General features: G+C 39.9%; 1 protein-coding gene across 1 annotated transcript in view; it reads left to right on the forward strand.

Moving 5' to 3' along the window:
* LOC133298922 (DExH-box ATP-dependent RNA helicase DExH3) overlaps positions 1-20,864 on the forward strand; it is a 55,555-nt gene that overhangs the window by 27,435 nt on the left and 7,256 nt on the right. Inside the window, exons 12-16 of the mRNA XM_061498315.1 lie at positions 3,597-3,800; positions 4,604-4,673; positions 4,794-4,942; positions 19,238-19,546; positions 19,647-19,706. Of these exons, the coding sequence (XP_061354299.1) occupies positions 3,597-3,800; positions 4,604-4,673; positions 4,794-4,942; positions 19,238-19,546; positions 19,647-19,706 (792 nt within the window). The remainder of the gene's footprint in view (positions 1-3,596; positions 3,801-4,603; positions 4,674-4,793; positions 4,943-19,237; positions 19,547-19,646; positions 19,707-20,864) is intronic.

Below are 20,864 nucleotides of genomic sequence, written 5' to 3' on the forward strand. Positions count from 1 at the left end.
AAGGACCAAGCACATTGATGTTGATTGTCACTTTGTTTGAGAGAAAATTCAGTATCGGGAAATAAAAACTGCTTTTGTTAACTCCATTGACCAACTTGTGGATATTTTCACTAAGGCTCGCAAAGGTTATTGAATCTATTATATACGTGACAAACTTAGCTTGTATATATCACCAACTTGAGAGGTACTCTTAGAATATGATGGAACCCAGAAAAATACATTCACTGATTTCATTAACAATGGAGGTATCTCAACTCCCCCTCAAACCAAATACCTAGGCTCAAGAGTTCTTTAGAGATCTCTCAATTTCCCCACTAAACCAATATTGAATACATGCCTCCCTCACACTCCCACACTCCCCTCCTTATATCTTATTATTTGAGAATATTCTAGAATAGTTTCCATAACAAACTACCTAATTCCTTAACTTTCAGGCCCATGGCCCATCAATACTTCCCCTTTTAAAACTCACCTAGTCCTCAAGGCGAAGAAAGGGGATAGATAATGTAGGATAACTTCCACCTGGGTTCCATTGCTTGAAACATCTTGACCATGTCCCCTCAATGACTTGTTGCCACACCCCAAGTGAATTTAGAAGTCTGTTGGGACTGTTCTTCCTTTTTCCTCTCGTTTCCATTGCTCATTGTTTCCCTTTGTGTTGACCATTGTCTTTCACTTGGGTCACTCATCACCAGCCCCTGCCCATGAAGTAAATCATTGGGCCTTGTTATGAAAGAATTGGGCCCATTTTCTTTATTGTTAGACCCATCGTTTGTATGCCATTGTTGAAACGAATTGGGTCCAATTTGAGTGCTCAAGCCCACTCCTCCATTATTACATTTCTAGTTTATAGAATCATTGGGCCTATGGGTATTTGGATTGAAGCCCATCCTATTATTTCCCCCTAGCCCAGATCGAAACTCAAGCCATCTTGACCCATTTTTGCTCTAGCCCGTTCCACCACCCCACCTCCTCATCGTCACTTCACGTTCTTCCACCCCTTGTGCCCACCTCTTCATTCTTCCCAAATCGGCCACTTTGCATCTCTCCTCCCTTAGACCGTTCAAGAAAGATGCCGCCATCACCTCGTCATCTGCATGTCTCAACAGAGTAGATAGCACCTCAAAGTTTTCCCTGACTTCTGCCTCAACCACCTCATCTCCCTCTTGATATTCTTCGTCTTCTTGCGCTTCTACATCTACTTTGATTTTTTTGTCAATTTTTCGGATCTGTCTTCTTCTTCTGTCACTGTTCCTTTTTGTTCTGCATGTTCATTTTCGTCTCTTCTTTCTTTTCCGTCTTCTTTGTCTTTTTCTTCTTCTTTTTTTGCATCTCTGTTTTTTCTCTTTCCTGCAGCAACATATTCTTCATTTTTTTCTGCATCTATGTTTTTTTTCTTTTCTGCAGCAACATCGTCGTCCTCCTCTTCTTTGGTTTTCGGATCTACTTCTCCCTCGTCAACAACTGCTTCCTCTTTTTCTTCTTTTTCTTTTTCCTTTGTTTCTTTTCTGTCGACCTTATTCACCTTGTCCGTTGCAATTTCAGCCTCTTCTTCGATTATTTCTGCTCCTTGTTTTTCTGTTTCATCGATTTCTTCTTCTTCAACTTCTTCACCCCCTGTTCTTCTTTCGTCGTGCATTCCATTCAGATTTCTACTGTCATAACACTGCTCTATTACTTCCTTGAGTCTCCGAATTGTTCCTTGCAATTGACGGATAACGTCTTCCACCCCTCCCAATCTTTCTTCCCTCACGCGATCCATGCTTTCTTCCACTTTCGTGATTCTGTTTTTGTTTTTCTTTGTTTTTTTTTTTGTAGATATGGACCAGAAGCACTCCCTAGATCGGAAATGCTCTGATACCAAATTGATAGAACCCAGAAAAATGCATCACTGATTTCATTAACAATGGAGGCATAGCCTCTTTTTACAGACACTAATACAACATAAAATGTAGAAAATAAATCCCAAGAAACCTCGACTCCCCCTCAAACCAAATACCTAGGCTCAAGAGTTCCCTAGAGATCTCTCAATTTCCCCACTAAACCAATATTGAATACATGCCTCCCTCACACTCCCACACTCCCCTCCTTATATCCTATTATTTGAGAATATTCTTGAATAGTTTCCATAACAAACTACCTAATTCCTTAACTTTCAGGCCCATGGCCCTTCAGAATATCTTGACAAAATATGTAATGCGTTAGAATGTTGTAGATTATAGTAGGATATCATGCATTTACTATAGAATCAATTAACATTTGTATATCAATTGTTGAGTCATTGTAATTTATACCCGCACTAATGTATATAAAGAACTATGTGTGGTCTGTTATGGACACACAATATTCACCCAATCACATTTCCTCTTTGAAATTCAAGTGATCAGTTTCAGTTCACTCATCCACCCTGTTCTTGAGGGGTAGCTGTTAGAGAATGTCACATAAGTGTATATTCTGTGCCTAGCTTCTGTTTCAGATCTGTTGTAACTGACCTATCTACTGTATTCAGTTAAGACAGTTGTCTCCAACCATTCTTGACTGATTATATGAACTCAGGCTTGAGTTCATTCTGAGAAATAGAAAATTCACAGATTCCAGGAAATTCTCTTTGGCTTCCTCTCTATTCAAATGTATACATAAATACTGTGGGGAGCAGTTAGAGAATGTCACACGTGTGTATATTAGTTCTGTGCCTAGCTTCTGTTTCTATGAAAACACAGTAAGTTTAGACTTGTTTCAGATCTGTTGTAACTGACCTATCTATCTCCTGTATTCAGTTAAGACAGTTGTCTCCAACCGTTCTTGACTGATTATATGAACTCAGGCTTGAGTTCATTCTGACAAATAGAAAATTCAAAGATTTCAGAAATTTCTCCCTGGCTTCCTCTCTATTCTACCGTAGTTTCTTTCACTTTCTTGCCCAAACACTAAAGTGACTAGAAGATCCCTGCCAGCCCTAGGAACTTCTAGTCACTTCTCACTCACTGGTTTCACAGGTTTTCCAAAAGTGAGGAAGGTAAAGCTCCGAGGTATCTTGTGTTGTTATTATTCTTTTGCATCCTTGGATTGAAAGGAATGCAAATAGTTTTATGAACCGCAGTCTAGCTTCTCTCTTGTAGTATAATAATCAACCCTCTCCTTCCCTTTTAGCCTGCAAGCTTCCTATAAATTTGGATATTTTTTTCCCTTTCTTCCAGGAACCTTGATGACGAGTCTTCAGGGGTAATTTATTTGCTAGGCTGACTTGATTGTTTGAGAGCCGAATTCAAGGGTTTTGACCAAAAGTTCTTTCTTTTTCAAAATCAAGGGATTGGCTTGAAGTGGAAACAATAAATTTTATCTTTCTCAAGTCTCTCTAGGTCTTTAAGATTTTACTTTAGTTAGATTTCCGCTATTAGTATTCCTCCTATTTCTTGTCATTTTTTTTCTAATATTCTAGAATTGGTAGATGCTGAAATTGTTTAATTTGAAAATTTTAGGATGCCTTCAATAGCTCTTGTTGCTATTTTATGCTTCATGTTCATACAACATTCTTGTTTTTGCTATACATCCAAACCCGCAACTAATTGTCTTATTTTGTGTTGGCTTCATTGCAGAGAAGGGGTAGGGCTGGTCGTGTGCAGCCAGGAGAATGCTACCATCTTTACCCGAAATGTGTTTATGAATCTTTTTCTGAATATCAACTTCCTGAACTACTGAGAACGCCCTTGAACTCTCTGTGCTTACAAATAAAAAGTTTGCAGGTTGAGAGCATAGGAGAATTCTTATCAGCAGCTTTGCAGGCACCAGAGCCAAGGACTGTAAGTACCATTGCTCTTTAATTGTATATTTGTATTTTGATGATGATATTAGTTACTCTAAGAGCATTGCACGGAAGTAGAAGTTTCGATATAGTAATCTGCAATTGCCAATATTGTATAATATCTTTGATTATATCTTGAAATAGTTTAAAATGTCCTAAATGATCTCTTAAGAATGGTTTCCCTATTTCCTTATATTTCATGATTTGTTTCCTTGTTTTATGAGTTCCCTGTTTAGTACAAATAGGGTTTGCTTTTCTCTTTTTAATCACATCCTTCACAAAAGTATCAATATAATTTTATTATTCTAGAGTATTCGCTTCTCTCCCTCTATGACTAAATCTCTAATTTCTATAAAAGAACAATATCAACCTAAAAGCTGAAGGCTATGTTAATGATTTTATATTATATTTCTCTAACACGCCCCTCACACAAGAGCACATTGTGTTTGAAGGGTAAATAACGAATGGGCTTACTTACCTAGTGCTAACTATAATATTTAATTATTTATTAATCGACGGGGGAGATGAGGATCGAACTCGTGACATTGGTTTTTGTGAACTAGTAACCACCTACCATCTCTAATAATGATAGGAACTTCGTTATTTGTGAATAGCTAGACTTTGCTTGTATTGACCATTGTTTTCCCCTTTTTTATGATATTGGTTTGGAGCTAGGTGCTTCGTTGATATAATTCTAAAAAGTGTTTAAGGTATTAAGGATTTGAACATTTAGTATGTCGAGCTATATGATCCTATCGATAACCTAAGTCAGGTCAAAGTTTTCACAATTTCATGGATCAGGTCCAAAATGCTATTGATTTTCTCAAGATGATTGGAGCATTAGATGAAAAAGAAAATCTTACCAATCTTGGTCAGTCATTTTTTTTTTTTAAAAAAAAAAATGTCCTATTTGGGATATTGCTTATGTGTCTATGGCTATTTTCTTGGTTATAAATAATTCCTTTCTTTGTTTCCTTTTTCTTTCAATCAGGAAAGTTTCTCTCTATGCTTCCAGTAGATCCCAAGCTAGGGAAAATGTTAATAATGGGAGCTTTATTTCGTTGCTTTGATCCTGTTCTTACAATAGTTGCTGGCCTTAGCGTCAGGGATCCTTTCCTTTTGCCCCAAGACAAGAGAGATGTAAGTAAGCTAATTACCTTCTGGTGCACAGTTGAATCTAATCTTTCTATATATGAATTTGGCTACATAGCAAGCAATGCATACAAACTTATGCTTCAATAATTTTTTAAGATATTTTTTTGGTAAATATTTTATATGATATTGTAAATGAGAATACTCTGAATGTGATTAAAAAACCTTTTGATGGGGAATGGCTATTCTCATCTTCAACATGTTGGTGATCAAGCTAGTTCGTTCATTATATCTGTGAAAACAGTATTGACGTGATGTGAATTTTTAAAGATTTGTTAATAAAAAAAAATGACTGGCTTGAGATGAATCTCTTAGGCCTTTTTATCGAAAAATCTTTCATTTCATACAATGATAAGAAACTGTTACCAGAATCCTGTTTCATTTAAAAAAATACTCACGGAATTCCTACTTTGACTACTTATATTTGTGTAATATCATTATAAGATAAAGAATAGTAAAAATAATTGTAGAAAATCAGAATCCAAACATGTTTCTGTTTTTATTTCCTATTAATTAGGATTGATTATGATTGATTAGGATTGATTGTGATTGATTAGAATTGATTGTGATTAGGATTGATTAGTCATCGCTTAGTCATTCTTAGCGATTTTTTCTTGTATAAATACTCACTCATGTAAATTATTCAAAATCAATATATAGAAACTTCTTTTCAATATGGTATCAAGAGCGGGTTCGATCCTACCCTAATTCAAATCTGAAATAACCATCCAAACACTTCCATCACGGTCAAACACCTCCTAAACACCTCCTTGAATCTGTCCAACACAGAAACCTAGTCTACTGACCTCCGATCAAGAAAGTGAGGTGACCATTCGACTCAGAAGGATCCGACGAGTAGACCGCCGCTGGACCCATCGCCTTCAACCGCCGCACGCGCCGCCACGCGCCGTCACACGCGCGGCCAGTTTCCGGCGCGTGAGCTCCACGCGCCGCCTTCCCAACGTCTTTTTCCGCCGCGACTTGCACAGACCTTCTCGCCGGCTTCTCCCCTTCCTGTTCCAGAGGTCAGATCAAAAATTTACAAAACTTGATTTTCCATCAACGGTCAACCCTTCTCTTTCTATTCATGGCTTCCTCAAAACACTCTTCCTCTTACTCTGATGGTGTCTTTCTTAGCAAGACTAAGTTTGAACAACTTCAGAGACTTTTGACTCAACCTCCTAAGGCCACTAGTCATGTGGTCCAGCAAGGTACAACTTTCCATGTTGATACTCAAAATCATTGGATCCTTGATTCTGGAGCCTCTGATCATATGACAGGTAATCTTGGCTTGTTTTGTTCATACACTCCATATTCTGAACCTTCTCGGGTCAAGATCGCCGATGGCAGTTTTTCCCAGATTGCGGGACACGGAACCATTAAACTTTCTGAGCTGATTACTTTGACATCAGTTCTTTATGTTCCTTCTCTAACTTGTAATCTCATTTCTATTAGCAAGCTCACCTCTGAGTTGCATTGCTTTGCTAAATTCTTTCCACATGGTTGTGTTTTTCAGGAACAGGACTCGGAGAGGATGATTGACAGTGCTAGAGAGGATGGTGGACTTTACTACTTTGAGGAGGATGTGACTCATGAAGCTGTTTTCGTAGAAAAAAACTCTATGTTTCCTTTTGATTCATGTAATGATGTTATGATGTGGCATCGTAGGCTAGGCCATCCAAATTTTATTTATCTTCAGAAGTTGTTGCCAAACTTATTTATTCATAAAAGTCCAAGTTTGTTTTCTTGTGATATTTGTCAACTTGCCAAGCATACTCGTGCTCATTATCCTTCTAAAGTTCACCATGACTCTTCCCCATTTTCCTTAATTCATAGTGACATATGGGGTCCAGCCCGTGTTAAAAATATTTCAGGTACTCGATGGTTCATTACCTTCATTGATGACCATTCTCGAGTCTGTTGGGTGTATCTTCTAAAGGATAAGTCCGATGCTGCATCCGTGTTTAAAAAATTTCATGCCATGGTTCAAACCCAATTCCAAGTTGCTATACAAATTCTTCGTACAGATAATGGCAAAGAGTATTTTAACTCTATTCTTGGAGAATATCTTTCCCAACATGGCATCCTTCACCAAAGCTCGTGTCCTGACACACCCCAACAAAACGGAGTTGCGGAAAGAAAAAACCGACATCTCCTTGAAGTTGCTCGGGCTCTTATGTTTACCACGAGTGTTCCTAAATATCTTTGGGGAGAGGCAGTTCTCACTGCCTCGTATCTGATAAATCGAATGCCATCTCGCATTCTGAAATTTCAGTCTCCTCTTTGTAGTCTTGTTCGTATCTTCCCTTCCTTCCGAGGTGTCTCCTCCTTACCTCTCAAGTTATTTGGTTGCGTTGCATTTGTCCATATTCCCTCCCATCAACGGTCTAAGCTTGATCCTAAGTCTCTCCAGTGTGTCTTTATTGGTTATTCTCCTACTCAACGTGGCTATAAATGTTATTCACCCTCTCTTCGTAAGGTCTTTGTCTCTATGGATGTCACTTTTTCTGAAAATGACCATTTCTTCCCCTCGACTTCTCTTCAGGGGGAGATAGGAGTAGATGAAGATCAGTCATGGGAACCTACTGATGCCACGGTATTACCTCTAATTTTGGAGACAGGGGGAGCTACAGAATCCTCACCATCAGGAGCCTCCTCAAAATGGGGACAAGTTTATAGCAGGCGAAAGCCTCCTCAAAGTGTGAATAACCCAGAGCCTCTATACTGCCAGGATTCTGAACCATGTTCTAGTTCCAGCACCCCAATACTTGAGTGTCATGGTGAAAATGATCTACACTTGCCCATTGCTCTCAGAAAAGGTACTCGATCTTGAACTATGTTGGATAGTACAAAGATACCGAGAAATATACATGAGGCTCTCAATGATCAAAAATGGAGGGATGCTGTCTTTGAAGAAATGAATGCTTTAAAAAGAAATGGAACTTGGGAGATAGTGACCCTACCCAAAGGAAAACAGGCAGTAGGATGCAAATGGGTGTTTACAATAAAATTCAATGCAGATAATAGCATCAACAGATACAAGGAAAGATTGGTTGCAAAGGGTTTCACTCAGACTCATGGGATAGATTATCATGAGACTTTTGCTCCGGTTGCTAAAGTCAATACCATCCGGGTGCTCTTATCTCTTGCTGCCAATCTAGATTGGCCTCTGCAACAGTTAGATGTGAAGAATGCATTCCTAAATGGTGACTTACATGAAGAAGTCTATATGGATCCTCCACCTGGTTTTGAAAAGGGAAATGGATCAGTGTGTAAACTAAAAAAGTCTCTATATGGATTGAAACAGTCTCCCAGAGAATGGTTCGACAAATTCACACAAGCAGTCAAAAGAAGAGGCTTCATTCAAGCACAGACTGATCATACTCTCTTCCACAAACACTCTAAGGATGGTAAAATTGCTATTCTTATTGTATACGTAGATGATATAATTCTTACAGGTGATGATATTGAGGAATTGAACACCTTGAAGAAATTTCTAGCAGCTCAATTTGAACTCAAAGACCTTGGCACTCTCAAATATTTCCTTGGTATGGAAGTTGCTAGGAGCAAAACAGGCATCACTCTAACAAAAAAAAAATATGTTCTAGATCTTTTGTTGGAAACAGGAATGTTAGGGTGTAAACCTGCTGAGACACCTGTGGAACCTAATACCAAGTTAGGTATTGAAGATGGGAATGAGGTGGATAAAGAACAATATCAGCGATTGGTTGGTAAACTAATCTACTTATCTCATACGCGTCCTGACATTGCCTTTGCGGTGAGTATGATTAGTCAATTCATGCATTCACCCAAGGAGAAGCATCTTAGTGCAGTCTATAGGGTGCTTAGATACCTCAAGAATACTCCAGGAAGAGGATTATTCTTTAAAAAGGGGTATAAAAGGACAATTGAAATCTACACTGATGCAGATTGGGCAGGCTCATCAGTAGACAAGAGATCTACCTCAGGCTATTGCACCTATGTGTGGGGAAATCTTGTTACTTGGAGAAGCAAAAAGCAAACAGTGGTTGCAAGAAGTAGTGCTGAAGCAGAATTTCGAGCTTTATCTCATGGAGTTTGTGAAGGAATCTGGTTGAGAAGACTTCTTCAAGAGTTGAAGATTTCATATTCCCTACCAATAAAACTATATTGTGACAACAAGGCAGCTGTTAGCATTGCTCAAAATCCTGTGCATCATGATCGAACAAAGCACGTGGAAGTTGATCGTCACTTCATCAAAGAAAAATTAGATGATGGAAGTGTGCGTTTGATATATGTTCCAACCAAAGAGCAAACGGCAGATATCCTTACCAAGGGCCTACACCGTCCAGCATTCGAAGACTTGATTGGCAAGTTGGGAATGATCAATATTTACCTCCCAACTTGAGGGGGAGTGTAGAAAATCAGAATCCAAACATGTTTCTGTTTTTATTTCCTATTAATTAGGATTGATTATGATTGATTAGGATTGATTGTGATTGATTAGAATTGATTGTGATTAGGATTGATTAGTCATCGCTTAGTCATTCTTAGCGATTTTTTCTTGTATAAATACTCACTCATGTAAATTATTCAAAATCAATATGTTGTAAATATTAGGCCTTTTATTATTATTATTATTTGTTGTATTGGGCCAAGCCCATTAGGTCAAGAATTAGGGTTTTTGGTCTCTATAAATAGAGACCTCTTTGTATCATATTAATACACAATTCTATAATATATTAGAATACCCTTTTTCAAGTTGGTATCAGAGCTCTCGATCCAGAGGGCTCTGCTTCCGCGCCTACGAAACCTTTCTATTCTTTTTTACGTCTCTCGCTGCCATCAGCCGCCACCGGAATTTTTTTTTCGGGGACCTCTTGGACCGAGAAGACCATTGCTTCACTGTTCCTCTTTCTTTTTCTTGTCTATTACACAACCAGAAACAAACGTTCACAGAATCAACGTACAGAACCACCGTACAGAACCTGTTCATCGTGATTGGAACCTTTTTCCGGTGGATTCTTCACTCCGAACAGCCACAGAAACCATCGCGCTCGCCGGACGACCTTCGCCTGAAAAACCCAGCACCATCGGAGGTCAGACGCGCCTCCACGCGCCGCCCTTGTCTCTGCGCGTGAATCCCACGCGCCGCCAGCTTCACCGGCGCGTGACGGTGGTTCTCGGCCGCGGACCACCACGGTTCTTATCGTCTCTCCAAGCCGGTTCTGGATCTGTGCTCTCTACTTTGATCGGACATCGTTCGGTATTTTTATTCAGAATTTCTTGGCTTCTAGGAGTTTGTTCTTTCACCAATTTCTTGCCTCCGACCAGATCTGACGTTGTTTGGTATTTGTTCCGGTCACTGTGTTACTGTTTCGGCCGCTGTGTTACTGTTCCGGTCAGATCTGACGTTGTTTAGTATTTGTTTGTGATTTTGTGGCTTCTTGGAGCTTTTCTTTGACCATTTGCTGTGCAGTATGGCCTCTTCTCAAAGGAGTTCTTTTTCAAAATTTTATTATGGTACCTCTTCTAGACCTAAGAGAAATGATCGATGGTGTTCTTCTTGTAAAAGAACAGGTCATATCAAGGATTTATGCTTTCGCCTCTATGGAAAGCAAACTGTCTTAGAAAAGATGGCAAGGATGCGTGGTCAAGCGCATTTTACTTCTTCTGAAATAACCCCTGCACCTAATGAGACCCAATCTGCATTTCGTCCAGATGAGTTGGAAAGACTCCGAACCATTCTTGATTATCTGAGTAAGCCATCTGATACTAGTGCTTTGGCTATGACTGGTATGAGCTCCAAAACTCATTCTTTCATTTCTTCATGTAATGATTTTAAACATTCTTGGGTTGTTGATTCTGGTGCTACTGATCATATGGCTTGTTGTGCTGACTCCTTTATTTCTTATCATCCTACCATTGGAACTCATACAATATCCATAGCTGATGGCTCACATACATCAGTTGCGGGTTCTGGTGACATAAACTTACAGCAGTCCTTACATCTTAAGGATGTTCTTCATGTTCCTAAACTCTCCACAAATCTTCTTTCTATTCACAAAATTACAAAAGATTTGAATTGTACTGTAACCTTCTTCCCTACCCATTGTGTTTTTCAGGATCTCGCCACAGGGAAGACGATTGGTAGTGCTAAAGAGCAAGGTAGGCTGTACTATCTGGTGTCACAATCTCCCGCAAATAAAGTAATAGATCACACATTCATGTCTCATGGTCAATCAACTGCTGATTCTTTAATTTGGCTGCATCATAAGCGTTTGGGTCATCCTCCATTTAGTTTACTCAAATCTTTATTCCCGTCATTGTTTTTGTCTAAGTCTGTTGAGTCTTTTCATTGTGATGTTTGTGAATTTGCTAAGCATCATCGTGTGTCTTTTCCTTCTAGTATTACTAAGAGTGTTGAACCTTTTGATCTTATTCATTCTGATGTTTGGGGTCCTTCTAAGGTCCCTCATTCTTCTGGAAATAAATGGTTTGTTTCTTTTATTGATGATTACACTCGTGTCACTTGGGTTTACTTAATGCGTGAAAAGTCTGAGGTACCACAACTGTTCTTTCAATTTTATAAAATGATTGAGACTCAATTTTGTAAAAATATCAAAAGACTAAGGACAGATAATGGTACTGAATATGTCAATCACTCTTTTTCCCAATTTATACAAAATCACGGTATGATTCATGAACTTACTTGTGTAGACACCCCTCAACAAAATGGGGTTGCTGAAAGGAAAAATCGTCACCTTCTTGAAGTTGCTCGTGCCTTACTGTTTCAAACACATGTACCCAAATGCTATTGGGGAGATGCCATTCTTACTGCAGCGTTCTTAATCAATCGTCTACCCACTCGGGTTCTCGATCATGTAAGTCCTATTCACTCCATGACTTCTTTTTTTCCTTCTGTTCCAACTTTGCAAAGTCTTCCTCCTCGAGTGTTTGGGTGTGTTGTCTTTGTTCATATTCATAAACAGCATCGCAGTAAGTTGGATCCTAGGGCTCTTAAATGTGTCTTCCTTGGTTATGCTCCTGATAAGAAGGGCTACAAGTGCTATCACCCTGGAAGTCGGAAATTTTTTGTTTCTATGGATGTTACATTTCAGGAATCTGAGTCCTTTTTCCAAGGTCCTCATCTTCAGGGGGAGAATAATTCACCAGAAGACTCATCACCTTCCTTCTTTGAATCTTCAGTGTCTACTTCTTCACCTGTGTCAGTGTCTCTTCCTCTTGTTCCTGTTCCTAATGTGTCTATGTCTGATCCTCCTGTGACTGATCCTCCTATGACTGATACATCAAATACACCAGAGATACGGAAGATTGTAACACCTGAATTGGTATATCAAAGAAGGAAACAGCCCACATTGCCTCAACAGCAACCTCAATCGTCTGAACCACTGGTAAGTCCTGAATCTCATATTTCTGATCATGATGTTAATTCGTCTGATGACTTACCCATTACTACTGTTTCTGATGACTTACCCATTACTACTGCTTCAGATGATTTACCCATTGCTTTAAGAAAAGGAAAAAGATCTTGTTCCAAGAAAACTTGTTCTTCCTGTCCCTCTTGTACTCAATACCCTATCTCCCATTTTGTTTCCTCTGCTAATCTTTCTGTGCAGCACAAAAGCTTTGTTTCAGCACTAGATTCTACTTCAATCCCAAAATCAGTACATGAAGCTTTGAAAGATGGGAATTGGGCTCAAGCCATGCAAGAGGAGATGAATGCGTTGGAGAAAAATAAAACATGGGACGTTATTGATAGACCCAACGGAAAGAAAGCAGTAGGGTGCAGATGGGTTTATGCCCTGAAATATAATTCTGATGGCACTCTTGAGAGATACAAGGCTCGATTAGTCGCCAAAGGTTACACTCAAACCTATGACATTGATTATGAAGAAACCTTTGCTCCAGTTGCAAAGATGAATACAGTGAGAATCTTGTTGTCCCTTGCTGCCCATTACAATTGGGATATAAATCAATTTGATGTGAAAAATGCTTTCCTCAATGGTGAGTTAGAAGAAGAAGTCTACATGGAAATCCCGCCTGGTTTTGATTCTGTGAAGGGGGAAAATAAAGTTTGTCGATTAAAAAAGGCCTTGTATGGATTGAAACAGTCACCTCGTGCTTGGTTTGGAAGGTTTACTAAGGTTATGATGACCTTAGGATATAGACAGAGTCAAGGAGATCACACTCTTTTCTTCAAGCACTCCCAAAATGGGAAGCTTACTGTGCTCCTTGTATATGTTGATGATATTATTATCACAGGTGATGATTTTGTGGAGAGACAGATTCTGCAGACACAACTTGCCTCTGAGTTCGAAGTCAAAGACCTTGGGAAACTAAGATATTTCCTAGGGATAGATTTAGCTCATTCAAGCAAAGGAATTTTTATCAGTCAGAGGAAATATGTTTTGGATCTTCTCAAAGAAGCAGGGAAGCTCGGGTGTAAGCCCTCTAATACTCCTATTGAGCAGAATCACAAGATAGGCTTTGAAGAGGAGAGTCCTCCAGTTGATAAAGGACAATATCAACGGCTAGTTGGAAAATTGATATATCTGGCCCATACTAGGCCAGACCTAGCTTATGCTGTTAGTGTTGTTAGTCAGTTTATGCACGATCCAAAGGAGAAACACATGCAGGCAGTAGAGAGAATTCTTCAGTATCTTAAAGCTACTCCTGGTAAAGGATTGTTATTCCGACGTGATGGTAATCTCTCTTTAGAAGTCTACACTGATGCTGATTATGCTGGATCCGTGACTGACCGTCGTTCTACCACTGGTTATTGCATGTTTCTTTGCGGTAACTTGGTGACATGGAGAAGTAAGAAACAAGATGTGGTTGCCAGATCAAGTGCAGAAGCTGAATTTCGAGCTATGGCTCAAGGCATTTGTGAGTTACTGTGGCTGAAAATTGTACTTGATGATCTCAAAATAAAATGTGAGGGACCTATGAAGCTGCTATGTGATAATAAGTCCGCTATTTGTATAGCTCATAATCCAGTTCAACATGATCGGACTAAACATATTGAGGTCGACCGCCATTTCATCAAAGAGAAACTTGATAGCGGGTTGATTACCACTCCATACATTCCCAGTGGGCGTCAATTAGCTGATCTATTGACAAAGGGACTTCCTTCAGATAGATTTCAAGAACTTACTAGCAAGCTGAGAATGATAAATATCTATTCCTCAGCTTGAGGGGGAGTGTTGTAAATATTAGGCCTTTTATTATTATTATTATTTGTTGTATTGGGCCAAGCCCATTAGGTCAAGAATTAGGGTTTTTGGTCTCTATAAATAGAGACCTCTTTGTATCATATTAATACACAATTCTATAATATATTAGAATACCCTTTTTCAAGTCAATATATAGAAACTTCTTTTCAATAATAATATAAAAAGAAACACTCACTGCAGAAAAGTGAAAATGTCAGAGACATTGCAGACTCTTCGAGGGGTCTGTTACCTCTTTTCCAATTCTCACCCACAGAACTTGCTCCCAGCCTCACCTGCCATGTGTGCAGGTCGTTACAATGCATTTCCCCAAATTGATTACCATTCACATTCCCCCATTGTTCAAATTAAGATGTATGAATATATTGTATTCAATTGTGTATAGAATTGTACAAGAGTCCTCTATTTAAAGAGGTTAGATGACCTAATGGGCCAAGCCCAAATAACCTTCTAGAATAACAGAATAATAATAATACAATACAATATTATTTCTAACACTCCCCCTCAAGCTAATGCGTATATATCATAAGATCCTAGCTTGTTACATATATGATTTATTCGGGGACCTCTAAGAGCCTTGGTGAAAACATCTGCAAGTTGATCACTGGAATTGACGAATGTTGTCTCGATCTCTCCGGACTGAATCTTTTCTTTAACAAAGTGACAGTCAATTTCTATATGTTTGGTCCTCTCATGAAAGACTGGGTTAGAGGATATGTGCAATGTTGCTTGATTGTCACAAATGAGTTTCATAGGCTATTGTTCATAAAGATGTAGTTCCTTAAGTAATTGTTTCAGCCAGATGAGCTCACAGGTTGCATTTTCCATTGCCCGATATTCTGCCTCTGCAGTTGACCTGGTGACCATAGTTTGCTTCTTACTCTATCAAGAGATCAAATTTCCTCCGAAGAGCACATAATACCCCGAGGTGGATCGTCTGTCCGAAGGAGAATTTGCCCTGTCAGCATCTGAATAACTAGACACCTCTGCATTTCCTTTATTTGTGTATAATAAACCTCTTCCTGGTGCTCTTTTGATATATTGAAGAATCCTCATAACTGCATCCCAATGAGAGTCACAAGGAGAGTCAAGAAATTGACTTACCACACTAACTGCAAAAGAGATGTTGGACCTTTTCACAGTAAGATAGTTCAACTTTCCAACTAGTCGGAGGTAACGACCAGGGTCTGCCGATGGTTCCCCCTGTCCGGGTAATACCTTAACATTAGGATACATCCCAACATTCCAGTCTCATCGAGGATATCCAATGCATACTTCCTTTGACAAATGGAAATGCCCTGCCTAGACTGTGTCACTTCGATTTCTAAGAAATATCGAAGTCTGCCAAGATCTTTAGTTTGAATCTGATTGAATAAGTATTTCTTTAACTGATCAATCTCAGCTTGATCGTTGCCAGTAATAATAATGTCGTCAACATAGATCAGGAGATAGATGCACTAGCCAGAAGAGCTATGCCGATAGAAGAAAGAATGATCGGCTTTACTTCGAGTTAAACCGAAGGATTGAACAGCGGAACTAAAACGACTAAACCAGGTCCGAGGAGACTGCTTCAGGTCATATAAAGATTTACGAAGCTTACATACCATTCCAGAACTCCCCCCTTGAGCAACAAAACCTGGTGGTTGCTCCATATATACTTCCTCTTGTAAGTCACCATGTAAGAATGGATTTTTGATATCAAGCTGAAGAAGGGGCCAGTGATGGATTGCAGCAAGTGCAAGAAACGGGCGAACAAAGACTATCTTGGCAACAGGAGAAAAAATATCCCTATAGTCAAGACCAAAAATTTGAGTGTATCTCTTGGCCACTAATCGAGCTTTGAGGCGATCAACAGATCAGGACCAACTTTGACTATGAATACCACATCAACAACCGATAACCGACTTCCCGGGAGGAGCACAAACAAGATCCCATGTGCCACTGAAATGAAGTGCTGTCATTTCATCAATCATCGCTTTACGCACTACTCAGATGAGATAGTGCTTCACCTGTGGTCTTAGGAATAGAAACGGAAGAAATACTAGAAACAAAAGTAAAATGCTATGAAGAAAGTTTATCATAACTCAAGAAACTGTAAAGTGGATGAGGGTTGCGAGTAGATCGAATACCTTTGCGAAGGGCAATAAGAGTAATCCCTGATACAGGATCCGGAGGGGAAGAGTCGACAGGAGAAGGCAATGACTCAGCAAGGATCAAGTCCATATGTGGTGCAATCTGACGACGCTGATAGGTGAGAAAAGGGCGGTTCTCAGGGATGGAGGCAAGGGGTCGCTCCTCTGGGATAGTGTCACCTGCAGTTGGTAAAGACAAGTCAAGAAAAGGAACAAGAAGAACTTGATTAACCTGTGTTATTTGAGACGGGATAGAATGAAAAAGTTGTTGATCAAGAAAAGTGACATTAGCGGAAATATTATAACGCTTGAGATCAGGAGAGTAGCAGTGGTACCCCTTTTGAAAACGAGTATATCCAAGGAAAATACACTTGAAGGCTTTGGATGTTAATTTGTCTTCCCTTGGAGTAAGATCATGAACAAAGCAGGTACATCCAGGTACAACCCACTCCAATCATCTTCATCGTACCCAGATCCTACAGAGAAAAAGATTGTTTAGAGAAGGTAACAGTACATGAAAGAGAATGAATCAACTGGCTAACAGAGATTAAATTGAAGGGAATGCCAGGTATATAATAAACAGAGTTCAAAGTAAAAAAGGGAGTTAGGTTGACTTGCCCAATTCCACGAGCAAAAGCCTTAGTGCTATCAGCAAGAGTTGCAGAAGATAGATTATTAGAATAAGAAAGTGAAGTGAAGAGATTCTTATTACCACAAAGGTGATTAGTAGCTCCTGAGTCTATTAGCCAGGGTTCAGGAGATGATTGAGAAAGACAAGCAACATGATTACCAGTATCTTGAGTAGGAGGCTGGAAAAAAACCTTCTTGAGAAGTGCCTTCTTGAGAATTGTCTTGAGTAGGAGGCTCGGAAGAAACCTTCTGGAGAAGTGCCTGATAGTTGACACTCGAAAGAGTTACTGATCCAGTAGAAAGTGGTGTAGCATCGGTCTGAGCAAAGTGTGCGGTTGGTGGCTTCAAGTGAGGGTACTTCCTATAGCAACGTTCCTCAAAATGTTCAAGATTTTGGCAATAATTGCAACGAGGCCTCTGTTCGCGGCCACCTTGTCCAAGACCACGTTTGCGATCGTGTCCACTGTTCCAATTGGAATCATTCGCACGAGAAATGAATGCAGTTGAATCGTTGGTTGGTACATGGTGGGTGCTGCTGATTTATCCTTAAGATTCTGAAGGCGCTGGAAAGTGTGTGATAGGCTAGGAGTCTCAGCACTGGTTAGAATATTCTCACGAACACTTTCTAACTCCACCTGGTTCTTGTACGCAGAGGCATTTGCAACATGAGGTAACATAGCTCAGAATTCCTGCATCAAAGAACGAATCTTACCAATAGAAGTCTCTATTCGAGTATCTGGTGGTTTGCGCAATTCCATTATCTGTGAAACAATGGAATAAAGCTACTGAATGTCATTGGTGTAGAGGTTTTTGGCTTCCTCCAATCCATCATAGCAGGTCTCATAGGGGATGAAAATGCCTATAACTGCCGAATCAATGGATTGCCAAAGTATACTTAGCAGTTGGGCATCAATATTTTTCAATTCAGATATCTGATCCTTTGGAATATCAGCAGACTTGGTCGTGAGATGTTTCCCGTGTTCCTTACTAGTAAACCAGATCTTAACGGAGGTAGACCAGGTCTTTCAAGTAGCAGATCTGGCCAGTTTCATTGTTGTAATGGATGGGGTAGTATTAGAGATGACTCCGGTAGTATTTTTGAGCGCATTACTTGAGCTCCCCATCGAAAAAATAAATGAGATGACTAGAAAATAGCAAGGAACTGCAAGGAAACAAGAAATTGCGCAAAAACGTTGTAAAACGATGTCCAAACAGTGGGTTTTTCGCCGATATCTTTGTAACGGAGGGGACCCACAACCAACAAAGACCAAACCTGGAAAGAAGACGAGAAGGCGAGCTGTTCTGTCTTGGAATGGCTGGAAAAGGACGCCGAAACAGTGCTCACATGCCGGTGGAAGGTGGCACGTGAGCACCACCCGCAGAGTGAACAGGCTGGGCGTGGAAGCACGTGAGAACTCTGACAGTGATGGGTCTTCCATAGAACAGGTCGTTGGAGAGAGGAGGTTCTGATCGTAGGTTTTTTGGTTGAAATCGTCTCCGGAAAAGTTCTCTGGTGACTGTGAATAGCGATGAACGGTGGTTCTGGCGGCGAACGGAGGCTGACAATGTTTTTTTTGGCTATCGGAGGTTGAGGACAAGTAATTGGTGACTAAAAAAAAAAAGGTTAGGGCTAAAAGAGGGTTGCCGGTATGATGCACGACAGGATAAGGTTTTTCTGCAAGCTCTGGTACCAAATTAAGATGTATGAATATATTGTATTCTATTGTGTGTAGAACTGTACAAGTGTCCTCTATTTAAAGAGGTTAAATGACCTAATGGGCAAGTCCAAATAACCTTATAGAATAACATAATAATAATAATAAAATACAATACTATTTCTAACAGTTCACATGAGCTTCCAATTCTCTACTATCATTCCCCTTCTTTTAGCTTTACACCATAGTGATCAGTGGCTGCCTTACGTAGTGGTAGTCAACTATGGGGTGGATTAGAAAGTATGCTTGTTAATGATGTTGAACTATATGTGGACCCTCAGTTTGGAATTTGTAGTTAATTTTCTTCTTTAGTTGGGTGTGCATATGCCAATTTGGTTCAGGTATGAACTCAACTCCTACATAAAATTTCCCCTTCATCTTGGTATTGATATTGTGATTCATGTGTTCTATAATGGCAATAATCTGATATGATGGTGGTCCAACCTTTTAACTTTGTGTGTTATATGCCATATTACTTTTCCTAATCTCACAAATTATTGCTGGACCAGGCACTAATAAAATATTAATTTTTCACTGTTAGATAAAACTAATTGTACTTTTGCCTGTGTTCAGTTAGCGGGGACTGCAAAGTCTAGGTTTTCTGCTAAAGATTACAGTGATCATATGGCTCTTGTTCGAGCATATGAAGGATGGAAAGATGCAGAAAGAGAAGGGTCGGCTTACGAATACTGCTGGAGAAATTTTCTCTCTGCCCAAACTCTTCAGGCTATCCATTCCCTTCGGAGGCAATTTAGCTTCATCTTGAAAGAAGCTGGCTTGGTAGATGCAGATGCCAGTGTTATCAACAAATTGAGTCACAATCAGTCTCTTGTGCGCGCAGTCATTTGTTCTGGACTCTTTCCTGGCATAGCATCAGTGGTGGTGAGCTATTTGTTTCTTATAAATTTTATTTCACCAACTTCGGTGTTCAGCTTACAAGATGAGCTTTTATTTTTATTTTTTTAATTCTTCTTATGTACAGCACAGGGAGACATCCATGTCATTTAAAACAATGGACGATGGCCAGGTTTTATTGTATGCAGTAAGTGCCAAACCATCTTATATTATATCACCTTCAATGAATGATTGATCTGTTATCTTGTGCTATAATATGGTCGGGTTTTATTGTATGCAGTAAGTGCAAAACCAATTCCTCTTTGTGTAATAACAATTATTGTTGAGCATCTAAATTTTAGTATGAATTATGGCTTTTATTAATTTGTAAGATATCTGTTAGAATATATTAAATATGTTTAGATATGATTAGTCTGTAAATTCTGATTGTATTAGGTTTGTATTAGGTCTGGACCTTTCACTTAAGCCCATTAGAGTCTCTATATATTGTAACCCTCTAAATTAGATCAATACACAACATATTATTTTACATTTAAGTTGGTACCAGAGCTCTTTCATTCTGGGGACCCTCGCTTCCGCTTAGAAACCTTGTTTTTGCTTTAAAACCTAAGCCCACTGCTTAGGAGTCCTCTTTCTTGCCGTGCGTCCTTCCGGCAAGCCTTCTAGGGCTGTAAACAGCCTCTGAGTGATTTTTCCAAACGCGTCAGCACCTCCGACGGCCACCGGAACCACCGCCCGCCGTCAGAATCATTGTTCAGGCCACCGGAGACATTTTCCGGCGACTTTTCGACCAAACTTCACGCGATCAGGACCCTCTCTTCCCGGCGACCAGGTCTGTGGTGGTCCGGTCAGCAACGCATCTCCCACGCGCCGTCACGCGCCACCTGTCTTCTCTGCGCGTGGGCTTCACGCGCCACCTTCTGCCGGCGCGTGAGCACTATTCCGGCGGCTTTTTCCGGCCGGTCTTGGACAGAGAAGCTCGCCTTCTCCTCCCCTTTCTGGATCTGTGATTGTTTCTCTGTGGGTCTGACCCTAGACGCGTGGTTCTCCTTGATTGGATATCGTTTGCCTTCGTTTACGGATCTTATATTTTATCTTTAAATGGCAGCAGCATCTCCTGATCTCTCGGAGGTTAACTCTCCTTCTATTGTTGCAAATATAGCTCAGTCAGATAATGCATCATTTGGTTCAGGTTCGGACTATGCTGCACTCCAAACCCCTCTCAGGAAGGCTTCTCCTCAGTCTCAGCCTTATACTGGTAATCCCGTTGCTTGTGTTTCTCATTCTACATCACTTGGCACTTGGATATTTGATTCCGGTGCTACCGATCATCTCTGTGGTAATA

This window comes from Gastrolobium bilobum, unplaced genomic scaffold, assembly GCF_033153095.1.
Source record: "Gastrolobium bilobum isolate Gb01-03AN ecotype WA unplaced genomic scaffold, APGP_CSIRO_Gbil_v1 utg26386, whole genome shotgun sequence".
Taxonomy (NCBI): Eukaryota; Viridiplantae; Streptophyta; class Magnoliopsida; order Fabales; family Fabaceae; genus Gastrolobium; species Gastrolobium bilobum.